Source organism: Spermophilus citellus (genome assembly GCF_964194105.1).
Source record: "Spermophilus citellus genome assembly, chromosome: 5".
NCBI classification, from domain to species: Eukaryota; Metazoa; Chordata; class Mammalia; order Rodentia; family Sciuridae; genus Spermophilus; species Spermophilus citellus.
In genome coordinates this window covers 155,610,108-155,633,795 of record NC_138186.1, presented here as the reverse complement: position 1 = coordinate 155,633,795, position 23,688 = coordinate 155,610,108, and the positions used below count along the sequence as shown (strand labels likewise).

The following is a 23,688-nucleotide window of genomic DNA, read 5'->3' as shown; positions in this document are numbered from 1 at the left end:
ATTTTATTTAGTGAAATAACAAAATCTCAAATTCTAAAACTTTTATTTGTCATAAAACTGAATAGTCATGTCGTGTTTTTAATTAGACTAAGTTTAAGGCCCAGGTAAATTCCTGAAAATTAAACTACAATAAAAATTGAATACTGACCACATTTGACTCTTCTAACCTCCTCTGGGTGACTAAAATATATATATATATATTTAAATCCCCTATACAAAACTGTCATAAAATTTCCTCTGGGTTTCAGGCAAATCTTTTGAGTATAACACTTTTATTTCTAGCCCTAACAAAGTCTACTTAACAAGAGAATCTTACTGCCTTGACAACAAATCTACTTTTCAAAGATGTATCAAATCACTAGCTACTAAACACCCTTGAGAACTGAGAAGAGTCACTCATTTTCCTGTAGGTCTTAATTTTCTTCTGGAACCTTGGCATATATACTTTCAAACCTTAGCCTCCATTACTCATCCTATCAATTGTCAGTTTGCTATGTCTAATTAGCCTTACAAATCTATAATTTTCCTTTTCTGTCTCTCTGCTAGTCATTACTAAAACTAAATGACCTTTTTTGGGGGGTGAGGGGTGTTACCAGGGATTGAACCAGGGACACTTAACCACTGAGCCACATTTCCGGGTCTTTTTATTTTTGAGATGAGGTCTCTCTAAGTTGCTTAGGTCCTTGTTAAACTGCTAAGGTTGGCTTTGAATTTGCAATCTTCCTGCCTCAGCCTCCTAAATCTTTGGGATTACAGGTGTGCACCACGGCATCCAGCCTATGGATGATTTTCTTAAATCTGTTTATAACTTCTTAAATTGCTCATGCTTACACTAAGGCCAGTAAGTTAATCTTCCTCCTAGCCTATTTTTCATATTATCCTTTTCTTTCCCATTCACTGAATCTTTAAAGTCCTTACATTTAAAAAAAAAAAAAAACAGTGTATAATAATGGTGGGCCAAGGCTGTAGCTCAGGGTACAGCGCCTATCTCGCACATGTTAGGCACTGGGTTCAATCCTCACCACCATATGAAAAAAAAAAGATATTAAAACCGGGAAAAAAAGTGTATAATAATGTTAAGGTGCTGGAACTAGAAACCATCTTAATTTAAATCTCATCTCTAGCTACTTTCTATGTAATCTTGGACAGCTTGTTAAGTTCTTTGTATCTAGTGTTCACACCTATAAAATGGAGACAGAGATAAGTAACTTCAGGTGATTCTTAAACTGAACAGTGCTTGGCCCACACTAACCCTTGTAAGAGTTATCTTTATTATTGTCAATATCACAGTCATCCACTGTGAAAATTTTCCTTCATGGTGTGTAGGGGAAAAAAATAAAAAATTTTAAATCATGTTTATTTTTATCTAAAATAAGAATAAACTTCAGTAAAATCAATTCACAGTTATACAGATGTGTATTTTATAAGCAAGTATAAATATTAAGATGAAGAACTGAAATGATTTTTATAGTTAGCAATTTAATCTTTTTAAAAATATAAAACATAATTTTTGTGATATCACAGTTTTTTAAGCAACTCTGTCATTCTACACTGTCATCCTACATTCCATCCTAGTTTTTCTTCTTTTTCTTTTTTTTTTTTTTTAATTAGCTACACTGACCATACGATGATCTTGACAATTCATACATTTGGCTTTATTTCTTCCACAATATTTATCACTAAGAACTAATTTATCTATTTAGCTTAGTGTTTTTCTCATCAAAATGTGTCCTCCACGAGGCAAGGGGTTTCTATGTGTTTTGTTCATTACTAGTGCCTGCTACATACTAGGTACTAATTAAATTATTTTCTCAAATGAATGAACAGAAATGTGTGTTGCACTAATCATTCTTTAGTGTATTAACATTTAGATATTTCAACGCTAAATTAATTTTGGTATTCTTATTTTGTCAGCTAAATTGAAGTAACATTACATTTCATTCTCAATAAAACCAAATCTATATATTTAGTGTTTCAACCTCTCAGCATACTGCAATTATAAAGACTATGATTAGGAATGTATATTTAATTTCATTCCACTTTTTTTTACATACAATGAACAAAAAGAATATAGTTTTTCTATACCTTCAAATAGCAATATACAACAACATAAAAATACCATGAAAAAGGTGAGGAGTTCAACAGGGAACTAATGTTTGTTAAACTTTTACAGATTGGGATGCCTGGGTCAGGTATTTTATGTGAAATATAAAAACACAATTATCCATTTAAAAATTTTATTTCACCAATGAAAAATAAACCAGCATTAATTATTATTACCAGAACTATGAACATAGGGATATCAGCTGAATTATATAAAATGTCCAAAAAGCACTCATGGAGATCAAACTGGGTTAAGTGACCACTTTATACATTCTTAAATAGTGCTATGGCAATTAGTTAGGTTTATCCTCAGAAGGTGAATTATTTTTTTCCCGATGGTTCTGCAAGCTGCCTATATTTGTTTTCTAAATGTAGATGAATAAAAGATATAGACTAAGGATGTCAACTGACGTGTTACCAAGGTAATTTTCTTTTGAATAAATTTGCCAAACCTAGTAATAAATACCCTGTTTTTACTATTTTTAAACTTTTCCTAAGTGCTGTTTCTTTAAAATTGTATGACTGACTGAAGAAATAGCCACCTAATATACAAAACCCATACATCATTTTTTTCATTATAATAACCCAAACTTGAAGAGTAAACTTGGAGAATATTTGATGTTCTTTTTTAAAATAAAAAGGAAAGCCTTTTTAAAAAAAAAAATTTGTTGTTTTTAGATATACATGGCAGTAGGATGTATTTAAAAGGTAAGCCTTTTGAGGTTATAAGAAGGTATAGATGTAATGTAATTTTTATTCTGTTACTTTAAATGTAGAATCCTTTTTCATAATATTGGATGTTAACTAAGACTCTTACTTTGGAAAACATCTAGGTTGGAAAGATGTCACTTTGAAAGTTTCGTAATTCCAGCTGTTTTTTAAAGAGGCTAGGCATTTCATGGAATATAAATGCTTTTAGCTTCTGGTTAACCTCAGTCTGGCCTTGAGAATCATTTTGGTTGAAGCTGGGTTTCTCTATGAGTGTTCCTTGCCTAAAGAAACCATCTCTATCCAAAAAATCATTCATAAGTAATATACCTAATCCAATTCCATAATAGTGTTTATGCGTTCACTCAATATTTCTTGAGTGCCTGTGTTCCTGGGAATAAACAAGTGCTCTCATGTCTAGTCCAGGCAGACATCAGCATACTGTGATAAGTATTTCAAAGAAAATAAAACAAGGACAGTGATAGGCTGAATGCAAGGGTAGAGCCAGAGAAATTAGAGTAAAACCATGAGATCAGAAGAGGCCCTTTAAGTGATGACTGGTGAGCTAGTGACAAATGAACAGAAGGCAGCCAAAGAGCATGGGTTGGGAGGGAGAAGAAGGTACAAAGCAAAAAGAGGGGCTGCTGCAAAGATCCCAAGTCAGGAATAAGCAGGGTGTACCTGAGGTACTAAGACTAGTGTGACTGCAGCAGTGAGCAAGGCACACATGGGTAATGAATGATGGACTCCAGATCTTATAAATACATTCCATTTACTCTATCAATTAGGATCTCCAGAGTTGATCTCCTCCTTCCCATCTCCACAATGACCTTAGTTCTGGCCTTTATATAGCATTTGGATAAAATGTTCAATTAGCATTTTCCTTGTTATATTCGACTAATCCCTATTCCTCCTTAAAAATCAGTTTAATCAATATTTCATCACCAAAGCTTAACCTAATCAACCCACACTGAGGAGGGAGTCCACTCCTCCATGTTTCTAAGCACCTTCCACCAAACTCTTCTCTGTATCTACCCAATGAATTGCCATTGTTTTATCTACTTTCCTTTTGTAGATTTTACCTTTGTAGCTCTGGCTAGGTGACCAAAATAGTAGAATGTTTGTCAAACACACATCTGAAATACCACTAATCCTATAGCTGAGCTGGTCATAGACTTAGTGAACTAGAAATACTGCAACCTGGGGCCCAGAATCTCAGGTGATTCCAACATAGTGCTAGATTTGAGAAATACTGACCAAGGTAGTTTGAAATGTAACTACAACTCTATTCTGATATGCTCTCTGTATAATCACTATCCCTACATGTATTATTCACTATTTCTACATATATTAAAAGTTAGAGATTAAGCTCTAAGTTGTTAATATCATATGTCATTGTCTACATCACTCATTGTTTACATTACTACTCTTACAAATCTTCAACAATTTCTTTCAAATGGAAAGATACAATTCTCTTTCAGAGAAATATTTATATGTTGAATGAGTGCAATTTTATGAACCTTAGCTCTTGTAAGCTAACTGGTAACTAATACCTAAACTTTACCACTCTAATTCCAGTGCTTATCACAATACCCAAAGACACACATATTTATTAAATGAGTAACCACTTCATTTTTTAAAGTTCTATATCAAATTTTTAAGAGTCTCATTACTTCAAATTTCTAATGAAAATTATCAACATTTAATTTGAATGTTCTAATGGAGATCCATGCCCTTGTATTTAGTATTATATTGTCTATTTTTTCACAAAAACTAAAAATTTAGATTAAGCTAATCATATGCCAATTGTAGTAGACTCATGTACAGACATGATGCTATGGTTTAGTTAACTGGCTCCAAAGAGGTTGAAAGGCTTGGTTCCCAGGCTGTGGCATTATAGGGAGATGGTAGAGTTTTTAAGAGGTGGGGCCTACTGGGAAGAAATGAGGCCACAGGGGGCTTGCCTTTAAAGGGAATACTTGAACTTGGTATCTGTCTCTCTCTCTCTCTGCTTCCAGGCTGCCATTGGGTGAGCAGTTTCCTCTGCCATACACTCCCACCATGATGTGCTATTTTACCACAGGCCCAACATGCCAATTGACCAGACTGAAACCTCTGAAAACATGAGCCAATAACTCAGGTATTATGTTACAGTGATGGAAAACTGACTAACACACATGGTCTAAATAAAAACCAAACTTCTGGAGCATACTAAAAAATATTAATACATTCTTTTTACTAGGCTTTTTGAGTTATCAAATCAAAATGCAATAATAAAAACAAAACAGACTTAAAAAAACACTGATTCTAAGAGCCAAGAAGAATAAAATAAAATTTAAAACATCAGGAGATGAATTAAAAGTACTCTCCTAATCATGTAATGTTATACTTTTGAACATGACTTTGCAAATTCTATGGTCAAGAACTACTTCTTAAAATTTTGAGTTCATCACAAATCAATGCCTTTGTAAAACAAATAAATACACACACACACACACACACACACACAAACTGAATGTGCATGTAAATGTTGCAACAATTTTAGACAACATTCAAGTTTCTACACTTTCAATCTTGGTTTCTATATGTATTTTATCTCAGACCAGTTAGAAGATAGGAGCTGTTCACAGGCCACACTTCGAGCACCACTAGTCTAGGACACAAAAACTAAGCTTTCTAATAATCTAATATGACCTGACTTAACCATCCCTATGAAGTGGTATGGGTGATGAAAATGTTACTGAGGATCTTACTGCAAGGCCCCATAGTCCCTTCATGCTCTGTGGAGTTCACTCTGAAACTATATATCTTTTTAATATACCTTTTTAGCTGGGAGTACCTGGGTCGGTAGGCTGATCCCAAGGACAATTCTTTGACAAAAATAGAGTACTGCTTAGTTATGACAAGTATTCTTCAAGGTCTGTTTTGAGCCGAAAGGGGGTAATAACAGGTTAGCAGAAGAAACCATTATGAAAATGGAGTGTGGCATGGAGAATACAACTGGGAAAAAATGAGGCCACAGGGGGCTTGCCTTTAAAGGGAATACTTGAACTTGGTATCTGTCTCTCTCTCTCTCATTTTTTTTCCCCCCAATACTGGGGAGTGAATCGGGGCGCTCAACCACTGAGCCACATCCCCAAACCCTTTTTTTAATTTTATTTAGAGACAGAGTCTCAATAACTTACTTAGGGCCTCACTAAGATTCTGAGGCTGGCTTGGAACTTGCAATCTTCCTGCCTCAGTCTTCCGAGCAGCTGGGATTACAGGTGTGCACCACCAGGCCTAGCTGAACAACTTGTTTTAATGGTCAGTCCATCAGCTTTCTCTTAACTGATAAGCACTTCAAAGACTGTGAAGATTAAATGCTATATTTATTAGAGTGCTCAGTACAAAATACATTTTCAAAAAAGTACCTAATATTGTACTTGTGTGATGATGATATTTTAGTATCTTTCTAGTTCAGCTCTGCACCTCTATCAATTTTAGGAAGTTCATGTCGAATACTGTAGCTATATCTTCAAAGCATGTTTCCTAGTTATCAACCCTAATATTCTTTCATCAACACAGATAAAAGAATTTTGGTTTTGGGGGAAAAAATAAAGGAACCTGATATGTTTAGGCAAGTTCCTATTCATTTAAAGACTAATTTTAAAGTAATATTACAATAACTTTGGTAGAATGGATTAACATATATAGCATTTGAATAAAATGTTAAAATTTTAATATAACCTTATATTAAATGTTTTGTCAATATAATTTCCATTGTGCTAAATTAAATTGTTAATAGCAATGGGCCCTAATTCATATCCTTTTAGGAATAAAAATATTGGAATCTCAATATATTTAATTTTGCATAGCCTCTTATTGCTCTGCAGTATGCTACAGCAATGCTTAAAAGATCCATGAGATCTCTACAGATTGCCAGGATATTTCCCAGAAGTCTGTGAGGGCAAAACATTTTCATTACAAGAGTAAGACATTTCTTGACCTGTAATTATGGCCAAAAGTAATAGAAGGTAGATAAAAAATACTGGCATGTCAACATGAATCAAAGCAGAGGTACCTAACTAAACTAGGCATTGTATTCTGCACTGCCACAGATTAAAGAGGCTCCCCTTAATAAACACTTTAAAATGCCACTGATTAATGTGACTATACTTTTGTATACGCAGTTAAACATATTTAGAGAATGGCACTTGTGCAATGATTTGGCTGAATCCAATGAACTAACTACTATTATTTTTCCTTGAAAAAAAATGATTTGTTAGATAGTCATTATTTAGGCGTGGGTAACCAACATTTTCTCAAAAATGAATAAGTTGAGTCTGTCATTAAAAATAAACCCCCAAACTGACATTTGTTTACAGTGATAAAATCTAGGCTTTCAAGTAAAAATAAGAATTGTGGAAAACTTATCCACACATTGAGTGTGTCAGCCTCCCAATACTTAAAAACTTTTAATAACACTGGTTGCATTATTAGCAACTTCAATTAATATTCACATCATATAATACAATGTATCCTTTGGAGATACTAATTCAGTGAGTCATTCATATCTTCTAATTCATAGGAATACAACATTAATTAATATCAGTCCATTACTTTGGGTTCTTTTTGTATCAATAGTTTAATTGTTTTAACAATTAGGCACTGTTTAGGAAACATAAAAGTAAAAGCTCTAATGTAGTCTTTGTCATATAAAATTATTTTCTGATTAAATGGACTATATATATGGTCTTCACAGTGTTACAAATATGATTTCGGAGCTCATTTATAAGAATACAGTTTCCCAAATCATTTAGTGTAGACCCTGTTTTATATGGATTTGATCTCTGCCTCTAGAAAAACACAATCTAAATCATATAAACTTATATTAACATATACCACAGTCAGGTAAATGTAAAGGACAATTAGTGAGTATTTACTAAGTTATTCAGTCTATGTACAGACCAAAAGGGAACACTTTTTTGGAGAAAGATGGAAAATAAGTGAATAAGATGAATAATGAAGGGAAAACTGTTCTTAGATTAGTTTGAACAATAGAGTTTTAACAATATGCCAGAGAATCAATACAGATCATGAAGGCACAGGTCTAAAAGAAAAGATTATAGGAAAGCTCAGAATGAAATTCAGTACTAGGAAAAGTAGGATGAATAAACAGAGGTAACATAAGCAAAAGACATTTGAAGAACTTAAGAAAAAAAGTGACAATTTTGAAAATAAAAATTATGCTTAAGTAAAGCTGTCTCTTTTGATAAATTTACAAATTGGACAACTGTAGAAGGGGTTAATTCTATTTTAGGATTTCAGAAATAAAAGAATCATTACCAAGTGACTATCAACCACTATTCTATTATGTTAAATTAATTAGTAGTTTCTAGACACAGAGGCACAAACAAGTGTGTGGTAATATACCAAAACATAAATGCTGAGCTGAGTGTTTGCCTGCAAAAAGTAAATTTGTAAAGTTCCTATGAAGCACTGCTGCTTTGCATGCAGATACAAATTGAACTTGAACCTGTATTTTCACACCATGCTGACTTTCCAGGAAGAGCAGTCATTTTGGAGTACACAATGTAGTTGTAGTATTTAAGATATCCAAATATACTTGTATATGATTAGATTTAATTAAATACATAAGAGCAGTTTTAATTTAATAATTGTTTTAGTCAGCTTTTCCACTGTTGTGACTGAAAGACCCAACAAGAGCAATTTTAGGGGAGGAAAAGTTTATTTGCATGCTCACAGTTTCAGAGGTCTCAGGCCATGACAGCCAGCTCCATTCTTTGGAGCTGAAATGAGGCTGAACAACATGGTGGAATAGTATGGTGGAGAGAAGTGGCTCACAAGATGATCAGGAAGCAGAGACTTCACTCCCCAGATACAAATACACACCCCAAAGCCACACCTCCAATATCCCACCTCCTCCAGCCACACCCTGCCTACCTTCAGTTACTGTTCAATTAATCCCATCAGGTGATTAATTCACTGATGGGGTGGAGGCTCTCATAACTATATCATTTAAAAAATACAGGTGGGATCTTAGCACATGAAATTATTAGAAGTAACAAAATCTAATCTTTGAGATTAAACCCCTGTCTCTCACCATGCACAAAACTTAAAGTGGATCAAGGACCTAGGAATTAAACTAGAGACCCTGGGTCTAATAGAAGAAAATGTAGGCCCAAATCCCCATCATATCACATTAGCCCCCACTTCCTTAGTAAGACTCCTATAGCGTGGGGAGCCATTCTGACACGTGATTGGGTGACTCCCGTTAAGGGCCTGAGGCGCTCTGGCTGTGACGGAGCTATCCGGACCCTTTCCTGATGAGAGAGCCCATCCGTGTGGGGGTGTGCGTGACCACTGACCCTGGAGACCCAATCACTGACCCTGACCTTGGAGTGCAGCCCCCCCTCAACCTTCATTGGATGGAATTCTCCCCTGAATCTCTTGTCCCCCAAATAAAAGGCTACTCCCCGGCGTGTTCGCTCTCTCTCTCTCCTGCTAGCCCAGAGTAATCCTCACTGCCCTGCTGGGCGGCTGGAGGCGGGAACCAGGGAGGCGAGCAGTCTGGGACCTAGCAATGTAAAATAAGGTACTGGTTTGTGTGTTTTATTTTGATCTCTTCTAACTAACTTAATGCCTAGAACCTCATTAATGAAACCACTGCGCAGGCCGCGTGGTAGACTATAGTGCAAGAATTAAAATCAAAAATTAATAAATGGGATGGATTCAAACTAAAAAGCTTCTTCTCAGCAAAAGAAATAATCAGTGAGGTGAATAGAGAGCCTACAGCTTGGGAGCAAAATTTTACCACATGCACATCAGATACAGCACTAATCTCTAGGATATATAAAGAACTCAACAAGCTAAACACTTACAAAACAAATAACCCAATCAACAAGGGACCAAGGAACTGAACAGATACTTCTCAGAAGGTGATATACTGTCAGTCAACAAATATATTAAAAAAATGTTCAACATCTCTGGCAATCAGAGAAATGCAAATCAAAACTACTCTAAGATTTCATCTCCAGTCAGAATGGCAGCTATTATGAAGACAAACAACAAAGGTGTTAGCTAGGATGTGGGGAAAAAGGCACACTCACACATTGCTGGTGGCACTGCAAAATGATACAGCCAATATAGAAAGCAGTATGGAGATTCCTTGGAAAATTGGGAATGGAACTACCATTTGATCCTGCTATCACAATCCTTGGTCTACAAACAAAGGTCTTAAAAACAGCAAAGTACAGGGACACAGTCACATCAATGTTTACTGCAGCACAATTAATAATAGCTAAACTGTAGAATGAATCTAGATGCCCTTCACTAGATGAATGGGTAAAGAAAATGTGGTATATATACACAATGAAATATTACTCATCAATAAAAGAGAATAAAATGATGGCATTTGCAGGTAAATGGATAGAGTTGGAGAATATAATGCTAACTGAAGTTAGCCAATCCCAAAAAACCAAATGTTGAATGTTTTCTCTGATATAAGGAGACTGATTCATACTGGGGTTGGGAGGAGGAGCATGGAAAGATTAGATGAATTCTAGATAGGGCAAAGGGGAGGGAGGGGGCAAGGGGCAAAAAAGATAATGGAATGAGATGGACATCATTACCCTAAGTACACATATGAAGACATGAATGGAGTGAATATACTTTGTATACAACCAGGGATATGAAAAATTGTGCTCTATATGTATAATATGAATTGTAATGCATTCTGCTGTCATATATAACAAATTAGAATAAAAATTTTTTAAAATCTAATCTTGGGAACACACTTATATAACTTCTACACAAGGTATTATAATGTCAAAGAGGGCACTAACAATCTATTAGATACAGTTTTCTAGTGATGTAGGATTACACCACAAAATTATAAGAGTTCCCCTAAAAACAAAAATGATTAAGAAAAAGTAGCAGAAGTTCTGAATATCATTTTATGAGGTGGCCTGTTCTCTTCATTTGACCATTTACTACATGCAAAGCTATTTTCTACTTTATTATATGGTGCAGAGAGAGGACTTCACAATTGTGCCAAGGAAATATAAGTCGAATGGTATCTTAAAAGTAAGAAAGCAGCTGAGCGTGGTGGTACATACCTGTAACCCAGTGGTTCAGGAGGCTGAGACAGGAGGATCACAGATCAAAGCTATCCTCAGCAATGGCAAGATGCTAAGCAACTCGGTGAGACCCTGTCTCTAAATTAAATACAAAATAGGACTGGGGATGTGGCTCAGTGGTTGAATGCCTCTAAGTTCAATCCCCAGTATCCCCCGCAACTCCCTCCAGAAAAGCAAGAAAGTACATGGAACTTCTCCTAGTTAGGTATGATGTTTGGGAAGTAATGCTGGAATAAAATGTTCTTGTTTTGAAAGAATGAAGATGTTAGAGGGAAATCTGGAATGGATTATAGTATGTCAATCCCTGAAGAAAATGATAAAATAAAAATCAACCAACTTAAGATCAAAACCCTTTAGTTGACACAGTAAAAGTGAGAAGAAACAGGTGGGAAGATTAACTACGGAGACATTTCAAATACGAAAAGTTTAAAGACTCAAAGAAGTTATTTTGGTTTGGATATAAGGTGTCCCCCAAAAGTTACTGTGCTAAAGCAGGAATGTTCTGACGTAAAATGATTGGATAGTGAGAGCTGTACCTAATCAGTCCATCCTAGTTTGGATGGACCCAAATAAGCATAAGACAAAATGCAATGACTGCAAAGGTTATCATATCATAAACTTAAATGTATGGCCTGGAAGTGACAAGAAACTCTCAAACCCTGAGTAACTGAACTAGTTACATGAAGTTACCTGACATGTTAGAGGCAAAGAAAGATCTCTCATTTTCAGTTCACATTATGTGATTAGCTATATTTAGTATGACTATAATTAAATTTAGCATGATGATCTGATAGACTAACAAATTTAAAAGACAATTCAGGATTTGACAAACCGAATGACTTGTCAGTCATTAGGATGATTCAATCCCTAACCCATGCTACCTCTGAGTCAATCTGGACTCAAACTCTAGCCTTAGCACTTTTTAGTTCAAGTTACTTCACCTCTCTAAACTCAGTATACATATCCCTAAATGGAGATGATGAAAGTACCATTTAACAGTGCTGTTATACGGTTTATGAAAGATAATGCATTCAACATACAGCAGAATGCCTGGCATACAGTACCTTTGTGTATAAGCACCTTTGTGTACAAGGGATTTTTGCTTTTTGGTTCCATTTTCTACAAAGAAAGAAGCTAAGCCTTTTAAGTAAGAGGCTTCAGTTTAAGATATAGGTGGCAATTTTTGTCTCCAGTAAGGGCATAAAATTGCAAGAGGGATCTACTTTTGTTTCAGGAAATAAGCATGCCATCAAAATGAGTTTATCTCCTTGTTGCTATGGCTCAGCAAGAATTGGGACGGAGGACAGAGAGTAACTATAGAACAAATGTTCATGCAAAGGATTGGTAACACAGAGCAGAGACTCCATGGATAATAAAAGAAAGAAAATATAAACGAATCTGTATTACCAAATCTGTAGCCCCAGTACACTGTTCTTAATAGTCAATACTTCTGTAAATGAAGTGAACAATTCCACCATCTGCGGTTTTAGCAGGCAATTTAAGTGTGTCTGTGGGGAGGAGTATAATTTTGTAGAATAATGGTTAATGTGAACACAGAGCATTGTCCCAGATGTTTAACATCTACAAAAACTTAACTTGAGCAACAAATGCACCACTTACAGTAATTTTTGAAATAATATTTGAATATTTATTATATTCACAGAAGTCAAAACTTGGGACTTAATGGATTTTAAAAAAAGAAGTACAGTATGAGTAAGAATACAGTCTTATAAGTCGAGTTGTGCCATTTGTTTGCTGTATAATGTTTGGCAAATTACTCACGCTCTCTGCTTCAGTTTTCTCATCTTTAAGAGAAGGATACTGGTATTACCTGCTTCACAGGGCTATTGCTACAATTCAAGGAATTAGCATGTGTAAAGAAAGCACTTAGAACAGTAACTGATCCATAGTTAAATGCAGCTTAAGTGTTAAAAGGTATAGTAATTAAAGAACAAACTCCAGTTGAAAAGGAAAAAAAATATAAAAAAGAAAGCCTGTGTTCTGGGGAAATAAGCACCTTTGTGTACAAGGGACTTTGCTTTTTGGTTCCAGAGTGTCAAAATTCTCTAACTTGGTATCAGGCCTTGCAAACAGTAAGAGAAACTCAGTGTTATTGTTTCAGAATAATACTAAAATAGACATTTAGAAATTTTCAGAATCAGAATAACAATGAGGTACCCTGGATTTTTATTATACTCTGTTTTTTCACATTCTATATAGGTAACTCACCTATACATTTAGGTTTCCAATAAAACTAAAATTTAAGAAACCATCTCACTTTCCAAACCACTTGAAAGCAAACACAAGTACCATATGGGGAAAAAAAAAATGAACTGAAAACAAACAAACAAACAAAAAATAAAGTACTGTTTCTTGTGCATAAATTTAAATATATCATATTTATATATATATATTTATATATATTTATATATATATTTATATATATTTATATATATATATATATTTATATATATTTATATATATTTTATATGTGTATATGTGTAGCAACAATGTGCACAAATGTCTGAGGTCAGCAAAACTACAAGTGGCCACCAATTTACATATAGCTTGCAAACCAAGAATGGTTTCTACATTTTCAAATAGTTGGAGGATAAAGCACACAAAAGAATATTTCACGACACATGAAATACATAAAATTCAAACTTCAGTGTCAATAAATATAGTTTTATTGGAACACAACTACATTTCATTCATTTTTTTAAGTCTATTGCTGCTCTGAGTCTTTCTAGAAAGGTGGAGTTGAGCAGTTGAGTAGTTGAGTAGTTGCCAACAAAGGTCATATAGCCTATGAAACCTAAAAGTCGTCCTTTTTTGGCTCTATAACACAAAAGGTTGACCTTAGTGCATATTTGCCATAGTATGTACCATAACAAAAGGGAGCAAGTTAATTTCTTCAGTGTGATTTTCCATATTTAACTGTGATAACATTAGCTTTAAGGTTCTATGACAAAGATGCTTTCCCCTAAAGGTAGTGATTGAATGGAGGTCCTATCTGAATGAAAGGGTAAAGTTTCTAAGCTGAAAAGCCTGAGTTAAAATGTAAAGGACTAGGTATTGTAAAGTTTCTGAACTGCACACAGAACCTGAAATTCCTGAGGCAGTTAAGACAATGCTCGGTACTGACCACTTAGTTGTTTAATAACCTAGGACCCTGTGCAGTTTGGCACGTAGGCATTCAGGGCCTGAACCAATCAGTTTGAATGTATCCCCTCCTTAGGAGTGACCAATCACCCCCGCCCGACCTGTTCCCGCCAATGAATGTACTAATCAAGTTTGAGAGTTGTTGTTCAATTTTCCTGCGCCTCATGATGATTTGTTCTGATGTATACAAAGCCCCCGCCCTACCCAAAAAGTGTACTTAAGCACTGCTTAACCTCTGCTCTGGGCTCTGGGCTGCTCTCCCTTCTTGAGTGAGCACGGAGCCCCAGCATGCTGGATTCTCAATAAATCCCCTTTTGCTGATTGCATGAGGCAGTCTCTTGGTGGTCTCTTCCTCCAACCTTCGCCGGATCCTTACATGAAGAGAAACTAACTCTTCTAATGCTCTGTAGCACAAAACTCTGAGTGGAGTTCATCTGAATATCCATTTGACAATCTGAACCCACCCCAACTTGCTTCTTATTCAAAATGTGGCCCTGTCTACAACATCTTATGTAGTCCACTAGTGAAAACAAAGCGAAGAGGTAAGAAAGGGAAGGAATTAGAATTCATCAAATACCTATCATGTTCCAAACACATTATTTCTTTTACTCCTGTGCACATAAAGAAAAAGGTTCACTGAAGTAAAGCAACTTGCTGAAGATAATACAGTTAATAAGTGACAGAACTGGATTTGAATCAAGTATGACAGTCCAATAACCCAATAAATAAATGGGCAAAGTAACTAAACAACACTCCTCAAAAGAAGAACTATGAAAGGTCAACAAATATATGAAAAAATGTTCAATATCTTTTATCAATTAGAGAAATGCAAATTAAAACTACACTGAGATTTCATCTCACTCCAGTCAGAATGGCAATTATCAGGAATACAAGCAATGATAAATGTTGGTGAGGAGGTGGGGAAAAGGGTGCACTCATACACTGTTCATGGGACTGCAAATTAGGGCAGTCTGGAAAGCAGTAAGGAGATTCCTCAAAACATGAGAAATGGAACCACCAGTTGACCCAGTTATCCTACTCTGCAATATATATCCAAAGGAGTTAAAATCAGCAAACTGCAGTGATGCAACTATATCAATCTTTGTAGCAGCACAATCCATAATAGCTAAGCTATGAACCTAACCTAGATGCGCATCAACAGATGAATGGACAAAGAAATTGTGGTATATATACACAATGGCATATTACTCAGCCATAAAATATGACTTTATGACATTTGCCAGTAACTGAATGGATCCAGAGACTCTCATGCTAAGTGAAATAAGCCAGTTCCAAACACCAAAGATCAAAACTTCTCTCCGATATGTGGATAGTAGTCCACAACAAGGGATGAAAGGAAGAATAGAAATTCATTGGATTGGACAAAGGGGAGTAGAGGGAAGGAAGGGGAGGATAGGAATAGGAAAGAGACTGGAATGAAAGTGACATAACTTTCCTATTGAGGTTCTATCTATAATATGTAAGGTCCTTCCTTACACATATGAATACACCACAGTGTATCTCAACATCCTGTATATCCAAAGACTGGTATCTTAATTAGAATAAGATATACTCCATGCTTATATAAATATATCAAAATAGGGCTGTGGTTGTAGCTCAGTTGGTGGAGTATTTGCCTTGCAGTGTGAGGCACTGGATTCGATCCTTGGCACCAAATAAAAACAAACAAATAAAATAAAGGCATTGTGTCTGTCTATAACTGTAAAAAAAAAAAAAAAAAAAAAAAACGGAAAAAGAATATATCAAAATAGGTTCTACTGTCATGGATAGCTAAAAAGAACAAATAAAAATAAATATCAAAACCTCAATTATTTCTAGTAAATCATGGCTTTCAAATATTTTCATTATGACCTATAATAAGAAGTGAAGTTTATTTCACAATCCAGTATACAAATATAAAAATTGCACAAAAATTTCATGAAAAAAATAACCCTTGATGTGCAGTACACTGTTACTTCTTATTTTACTGTCTCAATTAAAAACTCATGGTCATAACCAATGAAATTATTCTGACAACACACTAATGGATCACCATTATCTGATGTCTTTTTTTTTTTTTTTTTTTGGTAAATCACTGCAGTAAATCAGTGTTTCTCAGTTAAGATGGTTCTCAATCTAGGGAATAATATATTTCTGTAGTTATTATGAAGTCTAATCAACCTTGGCACTTGTATCTCTGTTTTTGTCAGCAAAATAAAAGAATAACTGCATTTCAGATGTTTGTCAGAGGTAATCAAATGCTGTTTTGAAACATCTGATACATGAGACAACTAATGTGTAAAGAGCATGTTATGACGGTTTTATACCTTTATCTAAACTTCATGACAATTCTAGGAGTTGGTTAGTATTATGATTACCACTTTCCAGAAACAGCTACAGAAAGCTTAGTTGGTTTGTACCAGATTGCACACTATGTGAACAGTGAGGCAGTACTCAGATTCAGGTGATCTGGCTTCAGAAAGCATACTTTCCATAGCTCTGCTGATGGATGGTTATTCACCAAGGCATTCTACACTTAGGCCACATTGCTTTCTCAAAGAAATGACTTCAACAGAATTGACTTAACATTTGATTTTTTTGTTAAGACCTGGCCACATAAAGAATTAGTTCCATATCGTAAATAAAACTTCTTTCAAACTCACTGTTAATTATATTGTCACTATTCCCTATGTAAGGGAAAATCTAGTCTCTCTAGATCTAATGCATATTTTATTGAATTACTTCATTAGAAAATAAAAGCTTTATAACATCTTGGTTCTATTTTTGTCACAGTTCACCACTGTCTAGAATTCAATGCATTTATCATTTACAGCTAACTCATCACCACTACACTTTATATAAACCTACCTATATTAACATTCTAATTCTTCCCATTTGGCAATGTTATGCTAGAACCTAGACAACTAGAGGTGAGATGATGGGTAAGTCTTATAGTTTTATCAAACTCAATTTATAATGAGGCAGACATATACTCAAAAAATAACTTCATTATTAATGATATGTATAAGCTCTAGAAAAGAAAATATTGCATGCTTTGATAGGCATGCAATACTGAAGGACCTAGTCTAGCAGTGAGGTCAGAACATCCTTAAGGTAATAACATTTATGCTGAGCTATAAAGGAGGAGACAGAACCTGTCCTGCTAGAATGATTTCTAGGCAAACAGAAGAAAATGTGTAAGTGAGGTGTTAAGGATGGCTAGTTTATAAAATTTGGTAACTTGCCAACAGAAACTGATAGAACACATTTTGTTAGCATTTGCCTAAGACACTTGCTAGGAATAGGAGAAAACTGTGAGAGTGATGCCTAGCTGGCTTAATGAAGGGTAATCCTGCTTTAGCTGAGAAGGAGTAGTTGCAATTTCAACATCAGAATCTGGAAAACTATTTCAAGGAAAAAGGTGATGTAGTAAAAGAAAAGAAGAAACAATTTAATTTACTGTATTTCTTATCCCAGGCGAAAAAAAGAACTTAAGAAAGTGGAGAAGATATTACAAGAGAGTGAATCCATTAATCTAATATGTACAATGTCTACAAAACATTTTCAAAAAATTTCACTTCTAATCCCATAAAAGGAAAAGGATTGCTGCCATCTGAAGAAACCTAGACTTTGTAAATATACAGAAATGAGACTGGAACAGGTAGAGCAGAGAGGGAAAAATCTTTGCTGTCAATCAATATTTGTTAAAATGAATGAATAAGAATTCAGAAGACAATAAACACTGTTAGTTTTTCTGATGCATCACAAATATATATTTTTTATGGTTTGCCTCCTCCTTCCTCTTCTTTTTATTTATTTTTTATTACCATGCTTTTCATATTTTGTTTGTCGTAAGATACATGTGACAAATAAAAATAAACTGGTGGCAGAAAGTATCCTAATAAAAAGTGGTTTCTCAACTATTTATAGAGTTTATTGTATATCAGGCAATATATGAAATGTTTTACATACATAGGTATCTCATTTAATTCATCACAACCACCTTTTGACCAACGAACCTATTATACATGTATGATAGAAATGAGGACACTGAAGCCAAAGAAGACAAATAATTCTATACCAAATGTTACATAATAGGGATGCCAAAGGCAATTAAATAGGTGCTAAGTCTCTTAGAGTCCATTCAATCTATTGTCTGAACATAGAATATATGTTGGATCTTAGGGGATAGCTAGAGAGGATGAACGAAAACATAATCCCAATCTTCCTTGTGTATGTGTGTGTGTGTTTAGCCTAGGTCCTTTTCTCAAAAGAGAAGAGAACAAAGTTGAATTAGAGTAGGGGAAAAGATTAAAAAAGGAATGTGACAATTCTAATACCAGTTTTTATAAACGGATAAACCAAAAATACACCAGATACACCAGCAGTTCTAAACGTTAATGGCACTAGGATGTCCTGCAGTAGAACTCTAGTTAAAAGGGATTGCTGCCCCTGCCTCCAAGCTCCAGTTTCTTTTCAGTAGGTTGGGGAGAGGTGTGAAATCTGAAAATACGCATTTCTAACAATTTCTCAGCTAATGCTCTTGGTCCAGGGACCATAATTTGAGAACCCCTATAGTATAATAAATAAATTTACTCTTATACAGATAGAGTACATAAAACCACACTAGAACATAAATGAAAGTATTCCTCTGGGAGTTAAAGATATAGAATTCTATAGATTTTAGAAGTTTTTTTCCTTTATATTTTTAAATATTTGATACAGATTTCTGTGTATTTAAATTGTAAAAATCACCTACTTCTCATATCAAATTCATATAGTGAGTGTCAACAAATATAACTGATAAACTTCCTTTAATATTAAATTCTTTATTTTCATAATTGTCAAATATTCTTATTAGATTTAATTTCTGAAGACTATACAACTTTCATAATTAACACAATACAGCTAGGTTAAATTTTGAGTATTTTTTACACATTGCTTATTTCACAATTTTTACTGGCAAATAAACAATACTATTCCAAAGAATAATGTAAGAGAATATATGACATTGGACAAGAAAAGTAATTCAAATTTTCTAAGATACATGGTAAGACTACTAAAAATAGAACACAAGAATATTACCCTAAAGTCATTAATTTTAATTCTTTTATTAAATAAAGAAGGTATAAAAATCTAAGACAGGGCTAGACCCTTCCAAAAAAGCTTTCGAAAATAATGACAAAATAGACTTTTATGGTATTTAAGTGATACAATGAATATTAGTAATGAAGTAAAATCTTACCCAGATCTCGTCGTTTTGAACTCCACCTTGAGGATAGGTTTGCATGGTTCTGGTTTCTTCCCGTCCTTTAACTGTTTTCCTAAAATATATTTTCCTACATTTAATTCTTAAATTCTACATTACTCTAAATTCTTGCATTGACAATTTATGAAATGAAAGTGAAATGTAATGAAATTCACCATGAAACATTTCAAAATGATTTTGAAAGATATATTTAATATAAAATACGATACTTTTAAATGATCAGGCAAAATTCAGTTTGAAATTCACTGCTGAATATAAGTAAAATAACATTTATGTAATAAAATTCTACTATGAAAAAATGATAGTCTTCTCAATGTTCTTCATTATAGATAAGCAAAAGAGAACTTCAGTTTGCTAAATGAATACAAAATTTAAAAAAAAAATGAATCTATATCACATTTTTATCCAGGTGTAACAGGCTATAAGATTAAATCCTATGTTAACAAATTCATTTATATTCATCCTCCTAAGTAAAATTCATTCATTATAATGTATAAAAGCTACTAAAACACACAAATCTCTATAAAATGTCAATAACTAATTTTGTAAAATAATTTTGATTTTGATTTTTGATATTTGCAAAATGTTTGAGATTTCAGTTATCTATTTCTAGATATTCATTGTAGAAACCACAAAAAAACTCAAAAAAAAAATAAAGAAATAAAACAAAAATCTATTTTATCTCTTTTTTTTAGTAATAATTACTCTCAACACTATTATACTTTTGGCAAATCACCAAACATGGGAATTGCCTTGGGAATCTCTGACACATACTCCTACCCTAACACTTCTTATTTGCTTTCATACTTTTATTTTTTCCTCTATAACACTTATTCTAAAATACTTTATATTTCACTGCTTTATTTTTATTTATTTTTGTTGTTGTAGTTTGTCTAACAAACCAGAATGTAAATTTTGGGTAAGCAAAAATTTTTAGTGTATATTTTCCCTGTTGTGTCTCTAGTGGCACAAACCCTTTGACATATAATGGGTACTCAATAAACATTCAATGAGCAAATAAATTAATGATTATTTCCTTGGGATAAATTCCTAGAAAAAGGATATCTGGGTAAAACTGTATTCCAGAAATGTGCCTGTTTATACTTCCATCAACAATCTAAGAGAATATTTTGCCAAGGGCCAAGTCACCAGAAAGATATAACAATTATGAACAAATTAGCACCAAAAATAATGGCACCGAAATATATGAAAATTAAATGCCTACAAAATAAGAGGGAAAATAGACATAATAATAACAGTTGGAAACCTCAACATCTTACTTACAATAGTGTATAGACAACCAAACAGGAGGTGAACAAAGAAACAAAATTTGAACAACTTAAAACAACTTAGAGCCAACAAACATTTATAGAACATTTCATCTAACAGAAACAGAATATAATTTTCCCAAGTACATGCAAAACATTTTTAGGACGAACTGCATATTAGACCATAAAATAAATCTCAATCAAATTTAAAAGATAAACATACACAAAATAAGTTCTTCAACCAAAACAGAATGAAATTAGAAATCATTAGCAGGAAAAATAATAGAGATTCTAAAAATATGTGAAAAGTAAACAACATATTGCTAAATAAACAATGGGCTAAAGACAAACATCAAAAGAAAAATCGTGCTAGGTGCTATAACATATGTTAGTAATCCTGGAAACTTGAGAGGCTGAGTCAGGAGGACTCTAAATTTAAGGACAGCCGCTGCAAGTTAGGGCCTGTCTCAAAATAAAAAGGGTTGGAAAGGGGCTAGGGTTGTGGCTCAGCAGTAGAGCGCTCACCTAGCATGTGCAAGGCACTGGGTTCGATTCTCAGCACCACATAAAAATAAATACAATAAAAGTACTATACAACTAAAAAAAATGATCTGGAAAGTAGTTCAGTGGTAAAGTAACCTGGGCCAATCCAATACCACAAAAAGAAAAATAAACAAATAAACAAACAAACAAAAAAAAACACGAAGAAGAAAAAGATAAATCAGGAACTACTTTGAAATAAAATAAAATAAACCCTTTAGCTACACTGACCAAAAAAAGAGGCAGAAAACTCAAATCATAGGACCAGATAAAGAACTGTAAAGAAATCTATGAACAACTGCATGTCAACAAATGAGATGCCTTAGAGGAGATGAATAAATGCGTAGAAACACAAAATTATTAAAATTGACTCAAAAAGAAATAGACAATATGAATAAACCTACAACAAGTGAAGAGACTGAAAAACTACAATAGTTTTGAGTTTTCACAGATCTACAAGGAAATGCATAAATTTAAGTAGATAATGAGTTTTGACATAACTATGTACCTGCAAGCACTACTTATTGAGACTTCATTGTTTTCCCATTGATAGGAAATGTTAGCTGTACTATATGGCTTTTATAAATATGTCTATAATCTGTTGGTAAAACATATAATCTTGTCTTAATTTAAGATCCTAGGATCATCACTTTCCTTCCTTCTGAAGAAATGATGGTTCAATGGACCCTGAATGTCCAAGAGGAAGCTCAATTTTCAGAACCAAGAAGTGATTAGTGGTAGATAAGATGTAAGGACTGGAAAGGAATGTAGAAGGAAAACTTGACTATTGAGGTAGGAGAAAAAAATAAGAAAAAAGAAAGGTATAAATAAAATTCTAAAAAAAATTATAAAGCTCTAATGAAAGTGTCAGACTGGTATAATTTGGACTCATAAGCCAGGCACTATGAGTGGCACATGTCTATAATTCCAAAGACTCAGTAAGTGGAGACAGAAGGATCAAAAGTTCAAGGTCACCCCAGCAACTTATAGTAAGGCCCTAAGCAAAGATGCCATCTCTAAATAAAAATTAAAAAGAGCTAAGGATGTAGCTCAGTGTTAAAGTATCCCTAGGTTAAATTCCTAGTACCTAAATAATAATAATAAATTAATAATAATTGTCATTATTTATTACCACTTATTATTATTTGGTATCACAGACCCAATTTTACATTTGTTTTCAAAATTATTATGTTATATAAAATTTTGTTTTTATTCAGAAATAAGTCATTAACTTATTTCAATATTCAGTGATTTAGTAGCTAGAACAATTAAGAAGGTCATTAAAGGGTATTTTTATTGAACTCTTGCAAGATGGTATTTGCATATCTTGCATAAAACCTGGCTAGGTATAAAATTATTTTTTCTTGCTCAGTCTTCATGTTGATCCTTTGTGTTCTAGCATTTAGACTTGTAATACAGTTGAAAGCTAGTTTTATTGTTGTTCCTTTAAAGTTAACCTTTTTTCTCCAGTTAAAAATTCTAGTAATTTCATTATCTCCATAAATTTAAAAAAAAACTGGCTGTTTTTCTAGTTATCAAACCAGTGAGTATTTTAGACTGGCATATTCTGATACTTTTCCAACTAAGATGTTTTAAAAAACATGTTACTGATTACTGCTCCTGGTCCAGAAAGATTAAATTATTCATCTGTATTCTCACACTAACTATTTTGAAACCAAGTAATAAGGCATTAGATATGATTTTATAAGTCATAGATAAATAGAAGAATATTTAGAAAATTACCAGATTTCATTCACCAGGTGTCATTTTACTTAAGTGCTGTAAACCAGTGGAGCAACAAGGTGTTTCTTCTACCTGAGAACTGCCTTAACAAGTCCCTGAAAAGATCTGACTAATTATAAAATCTAACTTAATAAATCACATAAACCTTTATGCCATCCACATACAATTTCTTTTCGTTTTATAAATATCCTTTTCCTATGCCCACTTACCAACCACAATGGATATTCTGCCACATGAACTGGTCTGAGCTCTAGTAATTCCAGAATTTCAGTTATGAATTTCTATTTCTTCCCATTTCCTCTGTCACAACTGAAATCTTCAGTATTAACTGTTTATTAATGTAAGCATTTAGTTATTGTGCAACCTCTTCTGCCTTCAGGTCACCTGATGCACTACTATTTAAAGTGATATTTTCCACGATGCTAATTGTGTATTCCTCACTGTAAACTCATTTACTAGGCTTCCATCATGAAGTTCAAACATTGTAGCATACTTTGATGTATAATCTTGCCTCTATACAGTTTTTTTCATTTCCTGCTTTTACCTCAAACAAATTTTAAACCCTAACACTTTTCCAAAAACACTGCTTATGATTACATCTTTGTGACTTTGTATTTTTTCACTAAAACAACCTTGTCCTATTGTTTTCTATCGAACCCCTTTCCTTAAGACCCCACTCCTATGTCCTGAATTTGTAAACTATTTCTATACCCTTAACCCAAAACAACACCACTATTTCTTTGTTTTCACATCT

General features: G+C 33.7%; 1 protein-coding gene across 8 annotated transcripts in view; it reads right to left on the bottom strand.

The window, feature by feature from the left end:
• STXBP5 (syntaxin binding protein 5) overlaps positions 1 to 23,688 on the bottom strand; it is a 179,732-nt gene that overhangs the window by 88,487 nt on the left and 67,557 nt on the right. For all 8 annotated transcript variants that reach the window (XM_081296618.1, XM_081296620.1, XM_081296621.1 and 5 more), the window contains exon 10: positions 19,360 to 19,438. In XM_081296618.1, the coding sequence (XP_081152744.1) occupies positions 19,360 to 19,438 (79 nt within the window). The remainder of the gene's footprint in view (positions 1 to 19,359; positions 19,439 to 23,688) is intronic.